This window comes from Peromyscus eremicus, chromosome 1 (assembly GCF_949786415.1).
Source record: "Peromyscus eremicus chromosome 1, PerEre_H2_v1, whole genome shotgun sequence".
Taxonomy (NCBI): domain Eukaryota; kingdom Metazoa; phylum Chordata; class Mammalia; order Rodentia; family Cricetidae; genus Peromyscus; species Peromyscus eremicus.
Genome location: NC_081416.1, coordinates 115427817 through 115451749, shown reverse-complemented (window position 1 = coordinate 115451749; position 23933 = coordinate 115427817). Strand labels below are relative to the sequence as shown.

General features: G+C 49.3%; 1 protein-coding gene and 1 long non-coding RNA gene across 5 annotated transcripts in view; both read left to right on the top strand.

The window, feature by feature from the left end:
• LOC131917908 (uncharacterized) overlaps window positions 1-23672 on the top strand; it is a 32562-nt gene extending 8890 nt beyond the window's left edge. Inside the window, exons 1-3 of one of the 3 annotated variants that reach the window (XR_009380779.1) lie at window positions 17784-18258; window positions 18482-19119; window positions 23478-23672. This is a non-coding gene — a long non-coding RNA (uncharacterized LOC131917908). Of the gene's footprint in view, window positions 1-17783; window positions 18259-18481; window positions 19152-23477 lie in introns of those variants that run through there. The other 2 variants (XR_009380777.1, XR_009380778.1) reach the window with 2 other exon arrangements.
• Mex3b (mex-3 RNA binding family member B) lies at window positions 6113-9928 on the top strand. Of its 2 annotated transcripts, XM_059272043.1 has the most exons (3): window positions 6113-6273; window positions 6890-6975; window positions 7847-9928. In XM_059272043.1, the coding sequence occupies exons 2-3, from the start codon at window positions 6915-6917 to the stop codon at window positions 9298-9300; spliced, it is 1515 nt and encodes a 504-aa protein (XP_059128026.1). In that variant the 5' UTR covers window positions 6113-6273; window positions 6890-6914; the 3' UTR covers window positions 9301-9928. The 2 variants fall into 2 exon arrangements, with proteins under 2 accessions (XP_059128026.1, XP_059128021.1); XM_059272038.1 differs by lacking the exon at window positions 6113-6273 and having other exon boundaries at window positions 6337-6975.
• Window positions 23673-23933: the final 261 nt, after the last annotated feature.

Here is a 23933-nt window from a genome sequence, read left to right as displayed (position 1 = left end):
AACCCAGTAGGAGGAAGAGTCCCCCTAGGAAAAAGAGCATCAGAGACACACCCGCTCCCACTGTTAGGAGTCCCATAAAAACACCAAGCTAACAGCTACAACATATACACAGAGGACGTGGTGCAGCCCTATGCAGGCCCCATGATTGCTGCTTCAGTCTCTGTGAGCCTACGTGTGCCCTGAATAGTTGATTCAGTGGACCATGTTCTGGTGTCCTCCATTCCCTCTGACTCTTACAATCTTTCTGCTCCCTCTTCCCTGGGATCTCCCCAAGCTCCAGGTGTGTGGAGGGGTTGCTGATGGAGACCTCCAGTTTAGACTCTCTCTCTGCGTAAGGTCTGGCTGTTGGCCTCTACACCCACTCCCATCGACTGCTGGTGGAAGCCTCTGTGATGATGACTGGACAAGGCACAGATCTATGAGTGTAGCAGAATATCAGGAAAATATTATTTTATAATTTTTATTTTATTTTATTTATTTACTTTTTTTCAGTCGTGTTTGGTTGTACTCTTGGTCTCTGGGCTATCCAGTCTCTGGTTCCTGGCCATCCAGTGTCGGGCATGGGCTCCTTCTCGCGGAGTGGACCTCAAGATAAATCAGACATTGCCTGGCCACTCCCACAAGTTCTGAGCCACCACTGCCCCGGTACATCTAGTGGGGAGGACAGAGTGTAGGTCAAAGGATTTGGGGTGGGGTTGGGGTCCAGATTTCTCTTTTGGTAGCCTGCAGTGTACCTTCCCACACCAAAGAGACTAGAATTTAGGGGCGAAGGCTCCACAAAGGCACCAGCTTGATTTCTCTATGTTCAATGAGCTGTGTGGATGTTGTCCTTTGAAATGGAGCCCCACTGTGAGTTTGGGGAGAGCAACTGTGTAGGGTCCCCAAAACCATTCCCTATGGCAAGGACGGGGAATTTTGTTTGCTTCTTAGCATTATTTAAAAAGTTAAAACTAAGTGCATTTTACACCCCGAGTGTGTGTATATGTGTGTGGTAAGCACTTGTCTGTGTGTGCCCGTGGAAGCCAGAGGTCAGCACTGGGTGTCCTTTGTCAATCACACTCCACTTTATTTTTATCTTTTGAGAGAGGGTCTCTCACTGAACCTGGAGTTTGCCACTCATGCCGGTTCCTAAGTAGATGCTACACACCGCAAAGCTCTGGCCTCTATAAATTCTTGCATCTCCTTCACTGGTCCCTTGGGTCTGCCTGTCCCTGTCCTCGAAGTGCTTTTAGTGATGTACTACCAAGCCATGTTTGTTGTGTGGGTGCTATGGATCTGAACTCCTCCAGTCCTCATGGTTGAACCAACAGTACTTTATTCAACGAGCTTCTCTACAGATCCTAGATATTACTTGGAAAAGTTAATTGACTAAAGATGTATGTTCAGGTCTTAAGACACACAGAAAGTGAAAGAAAAATTGTTTCAGTAAAAAAGTTAAGATTTTGGCCGGGCGGTGGTGGCGCACGCCTTTAATCCCAGCACTCGGGAGGCAGAGCCAGGCGGATTTCTGTGAGTTCGAGGCCAGCCTGGGCTACCAAGTGAGTTCCAGGAGAGGCGCAAAGCTACACAGAGAAACCCTGTCTCGAAAAACCAAAAAAAAAAAAAAAGTTAAGATTTTGATGCATTTGTATTGTTTATTCTGTTTCTAAGACTTACTGCTCGCACACACAGTTGAACACATGCACACATGCACACAGACACACATTCCTTGTTGTTCATGCTCAGTCAGCATATGGAGAGGATTTCCTACATTATTAAAACATTTCAGTAAATAGATGCGGGTTGCAGGAACTCCGTGTCACTGACATGTTAACAATCCAGAGACAATGGAAAACCAGAAGAACAACAAAGAACTTTCAAATCCCTTCCCACACGTGTTCTTTACAACCCTGTGTAGGATGTAGGGTGTAAATATTTCCAACTTCTAACTGAGGACCCAGGGCTCAGAGACAGGAAGGAACTTAGAAGCTTGGTCAAGATCACAGGATCCGATGCCACTTACCAGCCATGTGGCCTTGGGGACAATAGTTTTTCTAAGATTTGTTGATACTGAATCTTACTTCATCTTAGGGGTTCTCCTTAAGAAATTGAACAAAAAACATCATTGTTGACAATGTTACTAAAACACACGATCCTGTAAAGAAGGTGCTAGGACTTCTCTCTGTATCTTGGGGAGGTACTCTGTTAGGTGAAAGTCCCTACAGTAAAGCTTCACGGACTTGAAGGAAATCTGGCTCTGTTGGGATAAGGTACTCAGCTAATTTTCATCTGTAAAATGGGTACATGGACAGTCTTTGACTCTGGGAAATTTTAAGAATTAAATCTCACACTATATTGGAAAGCATTTATAAACTGCCTGGCACATTATATGTGTGTAATAAATATTATCTGTGATTACTAAACATTGCCCAAAGTCATGTTGTTGTGGCTGGAGTCATTTGGACTGTTTCCTGGAGACTGAATTATTCATGTATGTACTTAAGGAAATTATGCCTTCAAGGCTCTTCTGCCTGACTCACTCATTCATCTAATAAGCAGGCATTGGGTTCCTAAGTAGATGCTGCACACCGCAAAGCCCTGGTCTCAATAAATTCTTGCATCTCCTTCACTGCAGCACAACACACTTATCCCCATCTCCGTGAAGTCCTCCCAGGACCCAAGGTGGAGTCACTACTTCGCTCATTTGGACCTCTCTGTGCCTGGTTTGCACAGGAACAATGGCTCAGGGAAGAGTCTTTGCCCCAGGATCTTGCTCATTTTTGTACCAACGCTTTTCTCATACCCAGTCACACTGACTGAAGTGAGCTTGCATCCATTCACATGGAGATTTGAACTCCTCTGGCCATCTCCTCAGTTTGCAAGATGTGTGTAAAGCAGCTTTTGACACCTCTCGAAACGGATGCAGGCTGTCTTATTGCTACTCTTGTTTGCTTTCAGGAGATGGCTTGAACCTTTCATATTTTATAGCAGCTGAAATGCTCAATGCCAGCCCATACCTGCAACACTTTTCTCTTGTGGTAATAAAAAACACAATATAGCCCCACGAAGAAGTCCTTGGGGAATGTGTCCTGGATCAGGAAAAGTAGTTAAGCTCTGGGGTCCAACAGGAGCCTGGAACAGTCTAACAGAAACTATGGGATTAGGGCATGTTGTACTGATGTCTTGACTTATAAGACATCAATTGAAAATGAAATTTTCTGAGCTATTTCTATAAAAAGATTCAAGGGTCTGAAAACACTCCAGCGCCCAGTACGTTGTATTGCGTGCAAGCAGAGAAGGGTGGAGGAAAGCGCCCCGCTAGTATCTTGTCATCCACAATGAGCTCCCCGCCTCCTGTTCTCTGTTTGCTTCAGACTGGAAGCTGGATACTGGTCTTTCCATAGTCCACACGGAAGTCCAGCTGGGGATGCAGACTGGACTTTTCAGAGGTTATCATTGCTATCACATCAGTCACCCTGCAATGCTCTCAGGAACCTCTTCGATGCCGCTGTGTCTCCAGAACACTGATCTTCACAGGCCTCACCAAACAGCCCCCAGTCTGGACTACCTGGTCCTGTCAAGATGGGTCATGAATTCCTAAGGTCAGAGTTTCCACTTTGCTTTCATGTGGGGCAAAAAAAAAAAAAGTGTGATTTCATCCACCTTTCACAGTTATAAGCAAGTGCGGCTCCCGCTTTCGCTTTCATCCAGCAGGGAAGAGTGACATTAAACATGTCACCTTGGTGAAGCATTGCATTCACCTTCCTGCTAATGAGCCAGAGTCCCTGAGGACTTCTGTGAAGAGCCAAATCCTCCAAATTTTCAGAAGTAACTCATCCGAAATCTTATTACGAGCAGGTTCCAGGGGAATAGAGTTATGGCAGACTAGCAAAAAATCTATGGGCAAGCTCCCTACTGCAGGTATCCTGAGGGACCTTCCACCCTGCTCACAGGCACGCCATCATAATCTGTTTTCTTTTCTTTTCTTTTTTTTTTTTTTTAAAGGGACCTCAGTAGGCCCCAAACAGATGCTAACGTGTGCTGGCAAGGTGAAAATGGTCTTTCCCTAACGGCCCCTTTTTGTTGACTTTTACAAATCAGGGTCTCACACTGTAGCCCAGACTGGCCTAGAACCCACTAACATAGCCCAGGCTGGCCAGGAACTGGTCGGAATTCTGCTTCAGCCTCTCTAGTGCTGGGATGACAGGCTTCTTTTGCTTCTTGCCCTCACACGCGCCTCTCCCGTCACTCTTTCTAGGCAGGGCGATTTTGCTCCAGTACTCGTCTAGGCAAGAGTCGTCAAGGGCACTCCTTCCTTATTCCCAAACCAATTTGACTCTGAGTTCATAAGCAAGAACTCCCTACTGGAGCCCCAGGTCCGCGGATTCTACACCACCATCTTCTTACACGCCCTCCCCTGCTCCCCCCCCCCTCCCGCGCGCTCCCCTCGTAGAACCGCTTCTTTGAAGAAAAACACAGCCCGCTTGGGGGAAGCTGACATAAACATCCTGAGGAAATAGCCCCAGTAAAGCGGCTCTTCAGCCTCATTTCCCTAAGGAAACAATCAGCACCTCAGCCCCGAGACAGCTCCAGGTGAGCCAGTAGGCTCAGGTCACCTTCGCGCGCTTGAAAGTATCTACAGGCGCTTGCAGAACTGGCTACTCCCAACTGCGCTGCCATCTACGGCCACGTTTAATGTTCAAAACCACCCAGGCACTGGGCAGGGGAGGTATTGTGGATAAAAGCCGGAGTCCGGGGGGTGGGGGGTGCTGCTTCCCTTTTCTGAGTCCCTCAGATCCGCCCTGGGTCCCCGGGGTCGCCCTCAACCGGGGGAGAGGGGGTCTCTCCAGTAAGCGGGTCTGGGGCGTAGACAAGTGGCCTTGGGGTTCTCGCAGGCATCCCTCTCCAGGCGAATCTTGGCAGGATTAGGGAAACCCCGGAGTACTGGCCCAACAGCCTGAGATAGGGCTCAGGGGCGCGGATAAACAGGCGGGCTCCCGGAACAAAGAAGGGAGACGCGGACGCGCGCTGAGCTCGAAGGGGCGCCCCCCCCCCGCCCCCCGGAGGAAGGAGATGCGCCGAGGCCCGAACCCCGCCCCGGCCCGCCCCTCAAAACCGCCTTTCTTCTTTCTTGCGCTCGGAGGCTGTCGGCGGAGGAGCCGGGAGGGGGCGCAGTTCGCCGCGGCCTCCCGCTCGTCCCGTTTTACCCTTCCTCCGCCGCCACCCCCAGCCCGAGAAGCGCACAAAGAGCGCCGGCCCGAGCACACACCTCCCGGCGGGGCCCGGCAGGGCGGAGGGCGGGGCCCGCGCGCTCCAGGCTCCTCGCAGGCACTGCGCATGCCCGGGCGAGGGGCGGGGCGGGACCGGGGGAGCGGCGGGCGCGCACGCCGGCACCATCCGCCGGCTCTGTAAGGTTGGCGTCCAGGCGGTGGCCGCGCCGCGCTCGTGCGCGCGTGTGGGAGCCCGCGGGGGTCTCAGTTCGCGCGCCAGGCGTGTGCGGAACCCGGGGTGGGGGCAGAGTCTTCTCGAGGTCATCGGTGGCGGTGCGGGTCAGGCCCGTGCCGCAGCCGGCTTCTGGTTTGGGCATCCACTCCTTCAGGGCCACTTGGGGGAAAAGTGCTATCCAAGGGGGACAGAAAATGCGGGCGCGCGCGCACGCGAGTGGCAGTGTGGGCGGGCGTGTCTTTTGTGTCGCGTGCGTTCCCGCGCAGGTGGGCAGCTCGCGCCCAGCAGTCACTATACCATGGGGCCCTGGACCTCGAGCTCTGGTTTCCGCGTCCCAGTGTTGGGCCGCCCTCTTGTACAGATAGCAGACCGTCCACCTAGTGGTAGCATCGGCTCCAGGGATGCTTTATTTGGGGGGCAGTAACGGGACTTTCGAAGGACCGCTCTTTGGAGCCTGGCCGCTGGCATCACAGTTAGGCGCCTTTGCCTCTCAACCAGGGGAGAGGAAAAGACTTAGGGACAGTGGCTGTCCTCGTCTGATAGGTACCTAGAAATGTCCCAAGCCAGCCAGTCCCGCATTAGACAACAAAGAGAGGCGTTCGCGGCGGCGGCGGGGGAGGGGCGCGGCCGGGAGGAGGCCGGGGCGGGCTGCGGCGAGCTCGGTGGGGGTGGCGCTGGCTCTTCGCTCGCTCAGCCCCGGCCTCCGCCCGCCCCCGGCCTGGCGCGCGCCAATCGCCTCCCCCAGCGATAGTGTCAGTAGCATTGTAGTGTCAGCTCCCGCCGGTGACGTTGCGCCTCCCTCGTCCCCCTCCGGAGCCGTCTGGCTGCAGAGGCTCAGTCAAGAGGCGGGTAGGAGAGGAGGAAAAAGCGCTGAGTGAGGGCGGGCGGGCGGGAGGGAGGGAGGGAGTGGAGGAGCCGGGGAGGGGCTCCTTAAAGAAACGCTGCTGTCGCTCGCCTGCTCGCTTTGCGCTCGGCATTGTGGCCAGCCAGCCGGGCACTCGGGGGGCACGCGCGGCCGCCGCTCGAGCTCTGCCCCCACCCCAACCGCCAGCAGATCTGGGGTGGGGACCCAGGCGGGGGCTCTTGCAGCCACTGCCCGGTGCGGACTGCACGCAGAGACCCACTCCTCCCGGAGCCGAGAAAGGAGCCACGGAGCCCTCCGCAGCCGACCGGCCTCCCCGCCCCTGACCACCGTCTTCCCGGCTGCCTTTGTGGCTGCAGCTTCTGGCTGCCGAGCGGAGAGCCGGCTGGGGCGCGGCGTGCACGGCGGAGCAATGCCCAGCTCGCTGTTTGCAGACCTGGAGCGCAACGGCAGCGGCGGCGGCGGGGGAGGCGGCGGCGGGGGAGGCAGCGGTGGCAGCGGCGGGGGAGAGACTCTGGATGACCAAAGAGCCCTGCAGCTTGCGCTCGATCAGCTCTCTCTGTTGGGGCTGGACAGTGACGAGGGTGCCTCTCTGTACGACAGCGAGCCGCGCAAGAAGAGCGTGAACATGACCGAGTGCGTGCCGGTACCCAGTTCCGAACACGTCGCGGAGATCGTAGGGCGGCAAGGTGGGTCCGGCAGGGATGGGAACCCGAGGGGTGTGTAGGATCTCGGGCCGCCGCCTCACTGTGAGGGCGGGTGCAGGATCGCGAGCTGTGGCGCGGGGGAGCCTTGAGGAGGGAGGAAGAGCCGCGCGATGGGGCCAGCGCACCAGACAAAGAAAGTGCAGGCAGGCTGTCCTCCACAGCGGCGCCAGTGCCGCGGCGGGATGCACTTTCTCCTGCTAAAATCACTGCCTTCTCCTCTAACGCTCCAGACTTAGTCCACCCTAGGAAAGATAATTTAAATATAAGATACTGGGGGAGGGGGGCTCTCTGGTGGTCCTTTGGGAAGGGGGAGGAGGGGGGAGCGTCCGATGGGAGGAGGATTCAGGATTTCTGCAAAGGGGAATGGAATGGAGTCCAGGGAAGGAACAATGGGTCCCAGGACTACCATCCCCTCAACCCCACCCCAAGCGCTCCAGCGCCTAGGAATTGCGGCTTCCAGGAACCCCTTGGTGTCTTCAAGGCAGTCAGCGCGCCCATTTGGATCCCAGAGGCATCTCCCCAGATGACTTTTCTGGGGCTCTGGGGCTTAGCTTGGGACGACTGCAGTCGCATGGGGAGGGCCAGGCATCCAATGGGCTGTTCCTGGAGCGTTGCGCGGGTAGAACCCGCGGTCCAGCTCCTGGCGCGGTTCGGGGTCAGTGAGGGAGACGCCCCCTTTCTCCTGTCGCATGTTCTGCTGTCCAGCTGCCTTGGGCGCGGGCTGTCCCGGGTCTCCGCGGTTACCCCGGGATAATGGGCGTGTCTCTCTCTCTCTCTCTCTCTCTCTCTCTCTCTCTCTCTCTCTCTCTCTCTCTTCCCCCCCTCCCCCCCCTTTTTGCACCCTTGCTCCCAGGTTGTAAAATCAAAGCTTTGAGGGCGAAGACCAACACTTACATCAAGACCCCAGTTCGTGGGGAGGAGCCTGTCTTTGTTGTGACGGGCAGGAAGGAGGATGTGGCCATGGCTCGGAGGGAGATCATCTCCGCCGCGGAGCACTTCTCCATGATCCGAGCCTCTCGTAACAAGAACACAGCCCTCAACGGCGCTGTTCCTGGGCCGCCCAACCTGCCGGGACAGACCACTATCCAAGTGAGGGTGCCATATCGCGTGGTGGGGCTCGTGGTGGGACCGAAGGGCGCCACGATCAAGCGCATTCAACAGCAGACACACACATATATTGTGACACCCAGCCGGGACAAGGAGCCAGTGTTCGAGGTGACCGGGATGCCAGAAAACGTGGATCGCGCTCGAGAGGAGATCGAGGCTCACATTGCGCTGCGCACCGGTGGCATCATCGAGCTGACAGACGAGAACGACTTCCATGCCAATGGCACCGACGTGGGCTTTGATCTGCATCACGGGTCCGGCGGGTCCGGGCCCGGCAGCCTCTGGAGCAAACCCACCCCAAGCATCACTCCTACCCCTGGCCGCAAGCCCTTCTCCAGCTATCGCAATGACAGCTCCAGCTCGCTTGGCAGCGCATCGACAGACTCTTACTTCGGTGGTGGGACCAGCGGCAGCACAGCTGCCACTTCACGCCTGGCGGACTACAGCCCTCCCAGCCCTGCGCTCAGCTTTGCCCACAATGGAAACAACAACAATAACGGCAATGGCTACACCTACACAGCGGGGGAAGCCTCAGTGCCTTCCCCGGATGGTGGTCCTGAGCTGCAGCCTACTTTCGACCCAGCTCCCGCCCCACCACCTGGGACACCCCTTCTCTGGGCCCAATTCGAGCGATCGCCCGGAGGTGGATCTGCAGCCCCAGTATCCTCTTCCTGCTCTTCCTCGGCATCCTCATCTGCCTCGTCGTCCTCGGTGGTCTTTCCCGGCGGTGGCGCCAACAGCACACCCTCCAATGCCAACCTGGGGCTGCTAGTGCACCGCCGGCTGCACCCGGGCACCAGCTGCCCGCGCCTGTCTCCGCCCTTACACATGGCCCCAGGGGCGGGAGAGCACCACCTGGCTAGGCGTGTTCGCAGCGACCCGGGCGGTGGAGGTCTGGCCTATGCCGCCTATGCTAATGGGCTAGGGGCGCAGCTCCCGGGTCTGCCTTCGTCGGACACTTCGGGCTCCTCCTCGTCCTCCAGCTCCTCCTCCAGCTCTTCCTCCTCTTCCTCTGGGCTGCGGCGCAAGGGCAGCCGTGACTGCTCTGTGTGCTTCGAGAGCGAAGTGATCGCCGCGCTGGTGCCCTGTGGCCACAACCTCTTCTGCATGGAGTGTGCCAACCGCATCTGTGAGAAGAGTGAGCCCGAGTGTCCCGTCTGCCACACCGCGGTCACTCAGGCCATCCGCATCTTTTCCTGAAGGCAGTGCGCGCGTGCGTGCACTGTGCAGGGAAGGAGGGTCCCCTCCCTAAGACCCTCATTTCCCTAGGGCCTACCTGCCCAGACGCCTCTGGTGCCCTCCTCTTTCCACCTCTCCCTCCTCACTCTCAGAGATCCCAGAGGAGCTTGGAAAGCTGTAGTATCCGCTCATTTTTAAAATGTCATTTTTAAACAAAGGAACTTGCCAGGATCTCTGCATCAGGAGTACTGTAGCCTGGGAAGCCTCTGACCACCTGAATTGCATGCTCTATAAATAATAGGAACGGCGACATTCTAGTAACGATAGTTTTTACACTGTACTTAATAGGAAGCTTCCAAAAGAAGAAAACCCCACAAGTTTTCCATTTTCTTGAAGTAGGAGAAAAATGAACAGTAATTATGAAGATGATTAATAATTGTGCTATGGGATGTGTGGACTGTTTCGTGTGTTTCCCTTTGTGGGTGGGTTCCTACAGCGCTCGTTCTAGACACAAGTGGATCCTTTTTGAATGTTCATGGAAGGGCCAGGAGTTCTGTACAACCAGGACCCTGCAGCTTTATTAAAGTTAAAACTGTAACATATCTCTTATATATTAAAAAAAAAAACCTTTAAAAGTTTTAAAGAGAAATTGCATTAATACAGATTGAAGTATTTTATTCTTTTTTTGACTTGAAAAATTATATTTCATATTGCAAAGATGTTTACAAGTATTTTAATTTAAGTTCAGTGAACTTTTTTGTAGCTGGGTTAAATCTTTTTATTTTTAGTATGGCCTTATGGCAAAGAACACTGTATTATTTTAATAATCACACAATTGTGACGGATTACAAACCATAAAATGTATAACGTTTTGAGCAGTATTCTGTTGGGATGGAGATTTTATAGGTTCAGACAAAATCTTCTAGATCTTCTTCACCCAGCATATTTTCTATTCAGTGATATAAAGCATATTTTATTCTATATTATTACAAAAACGGAAATGTATAAACATGTCAAAAGGAACCGTTGACGCTTTCTAACATTTGTATAAATAGAATTCAGTGCAAATTACAGAAATTCTGTTGCACCGCTATAGTTTTAGTGTTTCTATTTTAATACATTTGTTTACCACTTGTTTATGTATATGTAGGTGACGTTACTTGAGCTTAAATGTACTTTACTGAGCAAAGTTTAAAAAACAAAGTATATTTTATTTTATGATAAAGGGCCTTTAACCTCATGGTCAAATACTAATATTATATTTGCTGAGACAAGATTTGAAATTGTATCAAGAGTTTTATTTTTCTGACATTTAAAGTTCTACATAATAAAGGTAAACTTAAGTAATGGTGCTACTTCATTTTTTAAGTATTTCTATATAAATAAAACATTGAAGAAAGATCAGTGTTGTGTGGTGACTTGATTTTTTTTTTTTAAGCCTCTTGGGGTGTAACGTTGGAAAGAAGCGTTTTTAAGTGATAGGTTGAAATGCAGAGCTTCCAAATATATCATGTAGTTTGTCTATAGAGCAGACTCCGGAGATGGGGAGGATTTGGTTGGATGGATGGTCACAGGTAACAAGGTTTTTTTTGTTGTTTTGTTTTTTAATTGCAAACAATTTACTAAACCAAGACCAATTTCTCCATTAGACATAGCTGACATTGCTTAGGAACTATGGTATTTTGGGAATCCCCAGAACATGGTTAGTTTTTTGTTTGTTTGTTTGTTTTGTTTTGTTTTTTTTTAATCAGGAGACAAAAAGAAAAAAAAGTATTCAAAAGAAACATTTGTACTTTCAGCCCACACAAACCTGTTACATTTACCCAAGAGTATTAAGAAAAAACTTAAACCTTGAAACTGGCAATCAATTTGAATGTTGATATATTACAGATAAAGGGCCCCGGGGCTTAGGGAAGTAATAGCTCAACTTGAGGACCTCCAAGCACGGGAGGTTAGGGGCTGGCTGGCTGGGGGTGGGGGTGGGGCTGGCTGGCTGGCGGTGGTGGGGGTGGGGGTGGTGGCGGTGGTAGTGGTTGGTGGCTCAGGGACCCTTACCTGCTGGCTTGCCTGAAGAAGTAGAAAGTCCCACTGAGGGCCTTCTCTTTGAGAAAGAAGGGATAGAAGCTCTGCTTGCTAAGGGCCTGGCTGGATTTGAGCTTGGGTCTTATCAGGCATCCTTGGGGTCAGGCTAATTGGTGTTGACAAGCAGCAAGTGTTAACTATTTGTTGTTGCCTGAAGGAAGTTCCTGTGTGCTTCTGGCAGCAGCTCTGCCTCACCCCTAGCCACAGGGCTCTGTCAGGGGAGGGGCAGCTACTTTTACTTGACCTGAACTTTCTTTAGTAAAGAATACTGAGGAATGACCGGACCTTGCCATGGAATTTCCAGCCAACTTCCTGACTGGGCGGCCGACCTCTGGAAAACAGTCTGGGGCAGGAGTGTGTGGTGGGCGCTAATCTTAGCCAGTGGCTCTGAAGAGAAAGCTGTGACATATAGATTGTTCCTCTTGGCCCCTCGGCGTTCACATTTTGTTGTTAGGAAACGGAGCCCCTGCTTCTACAGTTCCTGGTCTATTAGTTCCAAAGGATGAGATGGACATGCCTTCCGGGGAAAGGAGAGTAAGGAGTGGCCCTGCTTAGAGAATTGCTGGCATTATCTTCAGCTCTGGGAAAGTTCCAGGCCCTGTTTACCTCCTTTGCTTCTCCCTCAGGACAGGATTTAACCTAGACCCGGCAGGGAGAGATATTGTCAGGTCTAAGTCTCCCTTCATTTAGCTTTCTGGAAATGCCTAGAACAGAACCGAAATTCTTTGTGCATTTGTATTCTTTAGTATTGTAACTTTGGGTTTCTGGTTTAGCACAATGAGTTCAGATGATACAAGGGAGAAAAAGCAGCAGCAGAAGTCTTGAGTGCCACCCACCCCCAGCCGATGGACTGTTTATTTACTTAGGCCTCTTTTACTGACGTTATAAACTTTATTGTAAAAGACTTAGAAATAAACAAAAATATCATGCGCCCAAATTAACTGGACCTTACATCTATATATGTCAAAGGACTTCTGTATAGTTGGAATAGGCATTAGGGGCAGAAATAAAACAACAAGCTAAATCTGAGGCTATCTACTTGGGTGGCATGCGGGTCTTCTTTCTTTGTGTTTCTGGTGTGTGTGTGTGTGTGTGTGTGTGTGTATGTGTGCACGCATGTGCGTATGTGTGCGTACATGTGTGTGCATGGGTACATGTGTATATATATACAAGCGGAGCCTAGGTGTCTTTCTCCAACCCTCTCTACCTTATTTTTTTATTATTATTTTTTTTTCTGATTCAAGGTCTCACTGAATCTGGGGGCCAGGGAAAGATCCCACTATGTGGGGTGCCCCTCAAGCCCCAGAGGTTTCAAGGTCTCTGCCTCCCCAGGACTGGGATTATGTTAATGCCATGCCTGGCATTTTATGTGGATGCCGAGATCCAAACTCAGGTCCCCTCTTGTACAGCAAGCACTTTGCTGACTGAGCCCTCTTCCTGGCCCGGCCTGCACTTCTCTTCAGTGAGAGGAGGACCACTTGGTTGACGGGAATTGGGGAGATATATTTTAGTACAGCGTGGCTTCTCATGGCTCTCTAACATGGGCTTTTCCTGTCCCCAGCAGGGAACAGACACATTCTAGTGATCTTGCAGGACACTGGCTTGTGGTACACATTAAACCTTTTACTCCATCCTCCAGGTGACTGTTGTGGACCACTAACTACAGGGGTGACTGTCTTCCACCTGGAGACAGGGTGCCACATTTATATTCTCCAAGCCTCACCAGCTTCCCTTTCTACTTCCACACTCTGAAATCTATAACTCCACAGCAACAAGACACCCCGTCGCAAACACCTCTCGCTCTAATGACTAGCCCTTGCTTTATCTGTGGAGAATACTGGCTCTCAGCAGGCCTGGTTTTGTGTGGCTTTTCATACACACACACACACACACACACACACACACACACACCCCAGTTTGGCATTCACTCAGTACATTTTTGGTTATGATATAAAGTTGCAATTGTGTCTCAGTAAGTAGAAGCTAGAAATACTGCTAACACCCACCGTGTTCAGGATAGCCCCGTAACAAAGAAGGCCTCAGCAGTGCCGTCTTCCCTAATCCCCTTCCCTGCTCTGTGGCTTGGCCCCAAGACATAGGGGCCTCCAGGCTGAATTGTGGGTATTTTGGAATCACCTACTACCCCATGCAGCTGGAGTTATAACTGGATCCCCTGGTGGAGCAGATCAAAGCAGATAGCCTATCACAGGTCACAGTCAAGGGCTTCTTTTTACTCATCAAAGGAAGAGCTGTCGATGGAACCCAGTTAGTAGCAATGTTTCAAATTGGTGGCTCAAAGCTCTTAAAAAAATAGCATTTCTGTTTCATTTAAATATTTTGTGTTTTTGAGAATTTCATATATGAGTACTATATTTACAACATTTCCACCCTTCCCTCCCTCTCCTCCTCAAACTCTTCTGTACCTCTACTCAAATTCATAACCTCTTATTATTGTTATTATTGTACATATGAACATACACACAAATATACACAACATACACACACACACACCCTACTGGGTCCCTTTGCTCGTATGCACATGTGTTTAGGGATGACCACTTGGGATTAGATAGTCTATCAGGGTTGATGTGTGTGTGTGTGTGTGTGTGTGTGTGTGTGTGTGTGTGTGTACCATTTATGAGTGCCCGAGGAGGCCAGAAGAGGGCATCAGATCCCCTGGAGCTGGAGTTACAGGCAGCTGTGAGCTGCCCAGTGTGGGGGTGCTGGGAATTGAACTTGGATTTTCTGGAAGCGCATCAAGCTCTCTAAATCACTGTGGCATCTTTCCAGCCTATAAATTCCTTAGGTTTTTGATTAAATTTATTCTTGATCTGGGTGTGGTGGCACATGCCTTTAATCCTAGACCTTGGGAGGTAGAGATTGGTGGATCTCTGTGAGTTTGAGGCCAGCCTGGTCTACAGGAAGTTCCAGGACAGCTAGAGTAACATAGCAGTCTCAAAACAACAACAACAAAAATGTGTGTGTGTGTGTGTGTGTGTGTGTGTGTCTGTGTGTGTGTCTGTGTGTGTGTTGTGTATGTGTGGGCTCACTGGCCATGGTCTGTGTGGTGGTTAAATGGCAGCTTTGTGAGGTTCTAAGGACCAGACTCAGGTCACTAAGCTGTTGTGGCAAGTACCTTTCCCACTGAGCCATGTCCCTGGCCCCCAACACACTTTGACTCACCTCTCTCCTGTGACCACCCAGGGCGGGTGGCCTTGGGACTTCAGTGTGCTCTCTCTCAGTGAGATACAAGTAGTCCACTCACAGTGTCCCAAGCAGACTCAGTCTGAGTTTTCAGCTCCTTGTTGTCACCTTCCCTGTGTCCAGTGACAAAATACAGAGAAAAATGTCAAACTTCTCCTGGTGTACGCTGAAAACTTTTCCTTTTCTGTATTTCGTGAGTTCCCCTTATTTCACCAATATTTGTTCTTGGGGAAACTGCCAATATCTGTAGTGAACTTTAGTCATCAATTGATGTAGAAATTTTATCACGAAGTCTCATCTTTTCAAGAAATAGAGACAAATTTACCCTTCCTAAGGTGTTTCAAGTCTGCTAGCCAGGCGGCATACCCATCCCGCCCCCACCCAGAGAGAGACAGAGTCTCACTGCATAGCTCAGGCTAGCCTCCAACTCACTGTACTGTCTTAGTCTCCCAAGACTAAGTTCTGGGAATACAAGCCTAGGTTGGCTGGTATACACTCCTTCTCCTTAAGAGGTGAGGTGATGGCAGGCATGAGGACTTCAATTCATTCTCCAGAACTCACTTCAAAGTGATGAGTAGACATGGTGGGACACTTGGAATTCCATGACTGGAGACCTGGAGACAGATAGATCCTTGGGGTTCACTGGCCTACACTATAAGTTCCAGGCCCGTGAGAGACTTGTCTCAGAGGATGTAATAGTATTCCTAAGGATGACACTTGAGATTGTCATCTGGCCTTACATATATGGGCATACATGAGTTTGTGTGGACATGTATATGCACATACACATTAAACAAAAGAGGGTCCTTGTGTCAGGGAATACAGGCCCCTCTAACATTAATTCTGTCCCTGTTTTAGCCTCCTTTTTTTTAAAAAAAAACCTTGCCTACTAGTTTTTAAAATGTTGGATACTTGTACTCCCTTGGGAAGGCCAAACTTGCTTTTTAAAAATTAGATACTCGCCGGGCGTTGGTGGCGCACGCCTTTAATCCCAGCACTCGGGAGGCAGAGCCAGGTGGATCTCTGTGAGTTCGAGGCCAGCCTGGGCTACCAAGTGAGTTCCAGGAAAAGGCGCAAAGCTACACAGAGAAACCCTGTCTCGAAAAAACCAAAACCAAAAAAAAAAAAAAAAAAATTAGATACTCTAGGAAGGTTAAGCATCCCTTCATTGGCCCAGTGGATGTTGATGGCTCCTGCCATTTATTAAGCTCCTCCTTCTGATGCACGCTTTGTAGGTGGGATGAGCCTCCTCGGTTTGGGTAAGGAGGCTGATGTAGAGAAGTCAGCTGTTTGGCTTTATCTACACAGACAACATCAGAACTGGGACGCTCAACCATGGGTCCCTCTAAATCCAAAGCTCCCATCTTTAGCAGCTTAAAAAACTAGCTTTAGTACGTGGCGTTCTCAGAAGAAGTGAGTGCTCGTTTGTAACAGAACAGTCAAGTGGTGCTCCCATCTAACTGATAATGCCAACTGAAGCAGCAGGAACCCAGCTGCTATAATGCCTCCAGGTCACAAGAACTCTAAGAGCATCTTGCTTCCAGGGGGCTTTCTGAGCCCCCACATTTCTATCCACCTTTTGGTGATCATTTGAAAAATGAGTGTTAAGCTCGTTCTGTGATATATTCTTTAAGGGTTAAAAAAAAAAGTCACTGGAAAAAAAATAAAATGAATAGAGAATTCACTTTAAAAAAAAAAAGCCACGGACTAATTTAGATAGAAAATAAAAGACGCCAAGCTGGTGACTGAAAAGAGAAACGTGGTTAGTTGTTCAGACTGTAGAAGAGCGAACTCTTGGCTGGGTTGTTCCCCTCTCCCATGGAGTCCATTGTCTTGTGCATTTATAGAATTGTAGGATGTAGGCCTGTTCTAAAAATGGCAAGCTGCGGCTCAGTGTGTTCATCTGTGGAAACAGAGGTGGGGTCTCTGCGAGTTCCTTTTTCTCCTCACTGTGACCGAGTGATGAGGCTGTGACGAGAAGAGAGCTAAGGAACTGCTTGTCTGTCTCATGGTTGAGACAGGTTGGCACTACCCATCCCGGCCTGGATGGCCTGGAGGCAGGCGCTCAGGCCCGGGATGTCAGGAAGCAGAGAAAGGACTGGAGACTGAGGAGCTTAAGGCCCATCCCCCACCATGACCCACTTCCTCCGGCTAGGCCCCACCTCCAAAAGGTTCAGCTACCTCCTCAAACAGGGCTACCAGCTGAGACCAAGGTTTCAAACACTGGAAACTTTGGGGACATTTCGTATTCAAGCCCCCACAGTACCCTGAGTTCTGGATGTAGCACATTTGCCCAGGCCCTCTTTGGGGTTTACTGGGTACCTGGTGCCCCGTCCCGTTGCCAAGGCCTGTTACAGATGCAAATTTACTGGCCTTTTCTCCCCACCAGGCTGAGAAGGCTTTGAGAGCAGAGGTCCTACTCTTCCATCTCCACCCACAGCACTCCAGACGGCCTGGCTACAGTGATGCTTGGCGTTTAGTGAAAAGCATGTAAGCCTCCATGCCCATCAACAGGGGACAGACTCGTGAAGCTGTGTAATTTCTGCACAATACAACTTTCTCAGCTAGTACAGTAAATGAGGTGCCACTCCAGTGTCACTGAAGGCAAAACCAAAGGAAGTCACGTTTGTTGTTGTTTAAAAACCCTTTGATATATGCATAGAAAAATTCTAGAAGGTGGTGACAGTAGTCTTTATGATGGCCTCAGTGATCTCATCCCCTCTGGGAAGCCACTCCCCTTGAAAGTAGGTAGCACTTAGTGACTTGATTTTAATGAGCAGAATATGCCCTCAGTGATTAGATGCCACTTTTGAAATGAAGTTATAAAAGCATTGTGACTTTTGGGTTTGATATCTCTCTCCTCTCCTCTCCTCTCCTCTCCTCTCCTCTCCTCTCCTCTCCTCTCCTCTCCTCTCCTCTCCTCTCCTCTCCTCTCCTCTCCTCCCCTCCTCTCCTCTCCCCTCCTCTCCCCTCTCCTCTCCTCTCCTCTCCTCCCCTCCTCTCCTCTCCTCTTCTCTCCTCTCCCCTCCTCTCCTCTCCCCTCCTCTCCTCTCTTCTCCCCTCTCCTCCTTTCCCCTCCCCTCCTCCCCTCTCCTCTCTCCCCTCTCCTCTCTCCCCTCCTCTCCCCTCTTCCCCCATCTTTTCTCCCCTCCTCTCCTCCCCTGCCCTCTCCTTCTCTCCTCTCTCCTCTTCCCTCCCCTCCTCTCCCTTCCCCTCCTCTCTCCTCCACTCCTCTCCTCTCTCTTCTTCTTTTCCCTCTTTCTCGCGCTTTCAATAAGGCAACCTTGAAGAAGTCCATGTAGTGAGAGTGGAGGTGCCTTTACCTCAGGCCATCAGGATTTGAGGTTCTCAGCCCAGTAGTCTAGGAAGAGTTGAAACTAACCAACAACTCTGCTGGTGACCTTGTAGCAGACCATCCCATGGTGCACCTCCAGATACAGCTGCACTCCGGATCATCATCTTGGCTGCACCCTACTAACAGTCCTTCAGTCAGAGACTTGAAGTTTAGCTACACTCTGATTCTGAGAGCTAACACAAGCTTATTGTTCAAGCCTCTAAATTTTGGGCAATTTTTAAATGCAGAAATAGAAAATTCATGCACATGTGCAATTAACTGCCAAGCGAAGTCATCTTTGGATACTCTAATCATACTAACATTTGGGGACAATCCTAGAATACTGGAGCTATCATTTAGTAAGTATGTACCGCGAGAGTTAGTAAGGCTTAAGCTGATGCTTCGGTTTTCTCTGCTATGAAATGGAAGGGCACTGGTGAGGTTCCCTTTAAAGGGTGGTTCCGAAGAACATTTAGAATTATTCAAGGCATATGGTAAATGTTATGTATCTCTATAAATCTATGATTTTACCACTTTATGTCTCTAAGACCTCTTGGGCTTTTTTTTATGGTGTGATTATAGGTCAAGAAGAATTTTGGAATTTGAAAAGGAAGATGTATGAACAGCATTGGCCAATCTGACCTGAGCCAAATCTTCAACATCAAAGCGTTTTGATGGGCAACATGTGTTTTGTACGTGTGCTTAAAATGAAACTCGAGAGGTCCATGCCTCGAGGCAACAAGACTCCAGAAGTGACAAAGCAGTACCATTTGATTTTGAATAGGATCCATTATACTTTCTAGGATGCCTTTATATAAACAATCACACACAAATCCTGGAAGACGGCGAGCCCCATAGAGTCCTTTTCCTCAACTGGATGCCACGACACCCCGCTTTCATGTCGTATCCCGCACAGAGTCACCCTTAAAGGTATCTGGAGCCAGACCTCTCTAGACCGTGCCCTGTGCACACAAGAACACTCCAGGCTCTTCAAAACAGCGAGAAGTGACTCCGCTGAGTTCCGAGAATATTTTGATACGCTGCTTTCTGAAAACATCCAAACTTACCACCCATGGATTTAGAGCCTAGTAAAACACACTGCTCATTAAAACATGCTGGTGTCCCCTTTTGTCCCTCGGATGACTCAGAAGGCACTTGAGTTCCTCCGGGCCAGCACCACAGACAGTGCTGAAAAGAAAATGCTCGCTTGAAATCTCCGGGTAAATTGAATTATGATCTTTGGGGCTACTTATCACAGTTGCGTCTTTGATGGCACATACCATAGCGAAGTAAATTCAAGCATAACTCCCGCTTAGGGACCCCCTATTGCCCTCTTCGCTCTGGCTCCTGAGTTCTTTGCTGTGAGACTTTGGAAAAAATTGTAGATTTCAGCCCCAGATTTTTCAGCAGGAAAATTAAAAGGATGGACTGTTTTATTGCTTTGTAAAGGAGTCCATGACAGGTAACCCAGAGAAAATGGAAGAATATGTTCCTGGGTCTACCATCCTCCCCTCCCCCCTTGAAATTCTCATTGAGTGATTTCTAACAATGAGGCCTGGAAATCTGCAATTGAAAAAAAAAGCTCCATGGCAGCTGGGGTTGATTAAAGATACCATTTCCGGCTCTTCAGGCTGCTGTTAAAACAAATGAAGCAGGGCTGGAGAGATGGCTCAGCAGTTAAGAGCACTGGGTGCTCTCTCAGAGGTCCTGGGTTTGATTCCCAGCATCCACGTGGCAGCTCACCACGGTCTTGTAACCACAGTTCCAAACTATCTCATGCCCTCTTTTGTCTGCCTCAGGACCAGTCATGTGTGTGGTGCACAGACATACATGTAGGTAAAACACCCATACACATAAAGAAGAATGAAGCAGCTTAATTTACACTGATAGAAACTTACATAGATATTGAATAATGTATATCTACTATTTGGAGGAAAAACAAAGCTCACTGTGGTGTGTATCCTGTGCTATGTTTGTGTTAAAATTGTATATGGAGGGAACGCAAGGATGCGTGCCAGCTTTTCATGACTGTGACCAAAGTCCCCGACATAAACACCTTAGGGAGGGCAGTAGCCATCTGTTCACGGTTCTAGAGAGAGAGCAGTCTACTGCGGCAGGGAGGACCTGACAGAGCAGTGCCGCTCATATCACGATGGCCAGAAGCATAGAGAAAGGGCATACAAAAAGAAGCCAAGGGGCTGGGAGAATCAACTCAGTGCTCTTCCAGAGAACCTGGATCCTGTTCCCAGCACCAGCATGGAGGTGTGTGATCATTTGTTAACTCCTGTCCTAGGGCTCTGACACCCGCTTCTGGCCTCTACAGGGCATTGAACACACATGGTACACAAACATACATACAGGCAAAATACTCACATTTATGAAGTAAAACCAAAGGAAAAACATGGGTTTTTTTTTTTTTTACTTGTTTTTATTTTTATGTACACGGGTGTTTTGTCCACATGTATATCTGTGTGAGGGTGTTGGATCCCTTGGAACTGCAGTTACAATTGCAAGCTGCCATGTGGGTGCTGGGAATTGAACTCAAGTCCTCTGGAAGAGCAGCCAGTGTTCTTAACTGCTGAGCCATCTCTCCAGCCCCTGTTTTCAGTGTGTGTGTGTGTGTGTGTGTGTGTGTGTGTGTGTGTGTGTGTGTGTGTGTGTTTTGCCTGTGTGTATATCTGTGTACCAAGTACATGTAATGCCCATGAAGACCAAAAGAGGGCGATATATCCCCTTGAACTGCTGAGATGCTATGTGGATGCTGGGAACTGAACCTGGGTCCTCTAAAAGAGCTACTGCTCTTAACCACTGAGCCATCTCTCCAACCCCAGAATTCTTTAAAAAATATTAAAGACAAATACAATTACAGGCTCCAGTCACTTACTTCCCCCAAGCAGGCCCCATACCATTTGCCTTCCAATAATGCCACTGTTTTATAAGCATCTATCAAAGGACAAATACAACAATTAGGCTGGAGCTATCACGCTCACTATTTCTGGAAACACCATCATAGATACTCCCAGAGGGGTGCTTCACTGATCTCCTAGGTACATCTCCCTCCAATCAAATTGACAAGATTATTCACTACAGTACCTTGAAACGCATTGGTTTCAACTGTGAAATTGCTTTCCGGTCCATTTTGAACTTTAGTGACCTCACAGAGTTAGCATTGTGAGGTAGCACAGGAAAACTCTTGGACAGAGAAATCTGGTCCTTCAGAACCTTGCTGGTTTGGGAAACAGCATTGAGGACACCTGACATGGTGATGACATGGGCCATCAGGAATTTTAGAGTTAGATGGAAGTCACAGAGGACGTGCTTCTGATTTCTTAAATGCATCCAGTGCCTTTCCCTGAAACTGTCCCTCTCTGCCCAGGAAATGTGTTGATTTAAAAAAAAAAAAAAAAAGAAATAGTGATGGTAAAGACTCAAGTGGTGGCCTGGTGGGTGGAGACATCTGCACAAAGCAGAGTTTGTGAGCTTATCGGTGTGGGTGGGGTGCTGGGTGCTTGTTGAGGATTGGAGAGGCAGAGGGAAGCCTTTGATAAGGCTGCAAATGGGTGCTTGAACAGAGGAGTCTTGAGAAAGGTGCTATTGTAGGAAAACAAAACTGTTTTTGTTTTTTTGCAGGACCCCTTTCTTGCAAAAGGGGCCAGTGCCCTAAGGTTGAAGAGCTGAGGCCCTTAGACCAGGAGAGGGAGCAGCTGGACTGGGAGGAAGTGGGAAGAAATGAGATGCTTCATGACTTCTCAGAATCTCAGGCCAGCAGTTCAAAGAGCCCCTCAGCTAATGCTAACACAGCTTCCTTGATCGACCACCTTCTTAGTGAATGTTGGGGATGTGCAGGCCATGGTTCTTGTGCCTTTTGATAGATCTATGAGAGGGTTTGCCTGACTTCCTTGCCAGAGTCAGGGCTGAAACTTTATCCAGTCCCTTTACTCAGTGCATCAAGTCAAAGTTCCTTTTACTCTGATAACACTTTAGACTCTGAAGTTTAGAGACTTGAAGACACCAACAAGGAGACTCTGAGTCTTCCTGCTTCCCTTCCACCCAGACTGAGGATTTTAACTTCTGTAAATAATGTACTTGGCGGCCAATTGCCTTTCTGAATGTGTTCACTTCTGTGGGTTCCAGTGGCCCACAGCTTCCCTGTTCTCAATTTCCTTCTCCTTCTTTTTCCGTGACCCTCTTGATATTTTTTTGGTGAGGTCCAGTACAAAATTTTGAGCATGTCCAATCTGCTTTCCATTACTGTGATAAAGACCACAATCAAAAGTAACTTGGAGAGGAAAGGGATTTTTAGCATACACACCCCAATCACTGCTGATTATTAAGGGAAGTCAGGCCAGAAACTCAAGGCAGGAACCTGGAGACAGGAATGGAAGCAGAGCCCATGGATGAATAGCTGCTCACTGGCTTGTTCTCCACAGCTTGCTTGCTCATAACACACAGGATCACCTGCCCAGATGTGGTGATCCTATAGTGGACTTGGACCTCACACATCAATAATTAATCAAGAAAATGCCCCCCAGACTTGCCGACAGGCCAATCTGATGGGGGCAATCCCTCAGTTAAGGCACTTTTTCCCAGATGGCTCCAGATTGTGTCAAGTTGACACAAGAAACCAAATCCACCAGCCAAACAAACGAAAAACTGTCACAGCTGCATCCCGAGGAAGGGACTAAGTGTCTCTAATGGTCATGTGACATCTTAGTCAGGGAGCCTGTGTTCAATATATTGTAAAGGAATTAGAGAGTCCACATTCTCTCTGAATCTACAGATCATTTTCCCAGTGTGGACAGCTTCTCATTGGATAGCATCTAGATGTTAATTTAGCCAGCATGACCCCCTGGTTTTCAGGGTTTCACTTCCCAAAGAAAGTAGTGATAAAATAGTAGAAGGTTCTCGAGAGAGACAACCAGTGGTATACTTAGAGGAATATATAGGATGTGTAGAGAGATCTAGAAAAGGGGAGAGAGAATTCTCTCTGTTATGAGAATTGGCTCATGTGCTTATGGCAGGTAAGACCTCCTACGGTGTGCCACCCGTGGATTGGCAACTTGGGAAAGCAATTCAATTGAAAGCAGAAGATCCAATAGCAAAAAGAGTCAATGGTGTAACTCTTAGTTCAAGGATAAAGGCCTGTGAATCAGGCAAGCTTATGGTTTAGGTTTCAGTTCAAGGTTGAAGGTGCAAGAAGCTGGAGTTCTCATACTCAAGGGCAGGAGAGGATGGGTGTCATAGCTCCGGAAGAAGGAGGGTTTACTCTTCCTTTGCCCTTTGCTTCTGTGGGGGCCTTCAGTGGGCTGGTGGCCTGCCTTTGCAAGGGTGAATCTTCTTCATTCAGTCTACAGTTCAGGAAACACCTTCACAGAGACATACAGGGATGTTTTACTTGTTATCTGGGTTTCCTTTAGCCTATTCAAATTGACCCCTGAAATAAGCCATCACAAGCAGAGGTAGCACAAAACTGACCGTTTGAACCATTTGGGGGTGCACAGTCCAGTGGCATTAGTTACATTTCTATGGTTCTATAGCTGTCCCCACTATATAGCTGTAAACTTTCCCTTCATTTCAGACTTTGACTCAGCAGAATATCCGAGAGGAGTCTCGGTGAGGGTCCAGTGATGACGGTGTGCCAGAGGCCTTGAAACAGACCAGCGACTCATTGCAATGAACATTTTGCAGCCGTGGCTCATTGGACAAAAGGGTGTCCTGTGTGACACACCGCAGCTCCCGATGCCACTAGGATGAATGAAGAGGTGTGGGGAAGACAGAGCGAGGTGGGTTTCTTTGTTTGTTTTTAATTAATTTTTTTGGAGGCATCCTGCAGGGGTGAGGAGCTGAAAGGTGAGTGGGATTGGGGTGAAATAAACTTCCCAAAGGATCAGTAAAGAATTATGTTTAAAAAAGAATTTAGTATGCCGGGCGGTGGTGGCACACACCTTTAATCCCAGCACTCGGGAGGCAGAGGCAGGCGGATCTCTGTGAGTTCGAGGCCAGCCAGGTCTACAAAGCGAGTTCCAGGAAAGGC

What these genes read in the sequence shown, in the direction of transcription:
- Mex3b (XM_059272038.1), top strand. Translation starts at nt 6,699, where the DNA reads ATGCCCAGCTCGCTGTTTGCAGACCTGGAGCGCAACGGCAGCGGCGGC. An exon ending in GGAGATCGTAGGGCGGCAAG is followed by an intron (nt 6,976 to 7,846) that starts GTGGGTCCGGCA and finishes CCTTGCTCCCAG; the next exon opens with GTTGTAAAATCAAAGCTTTG.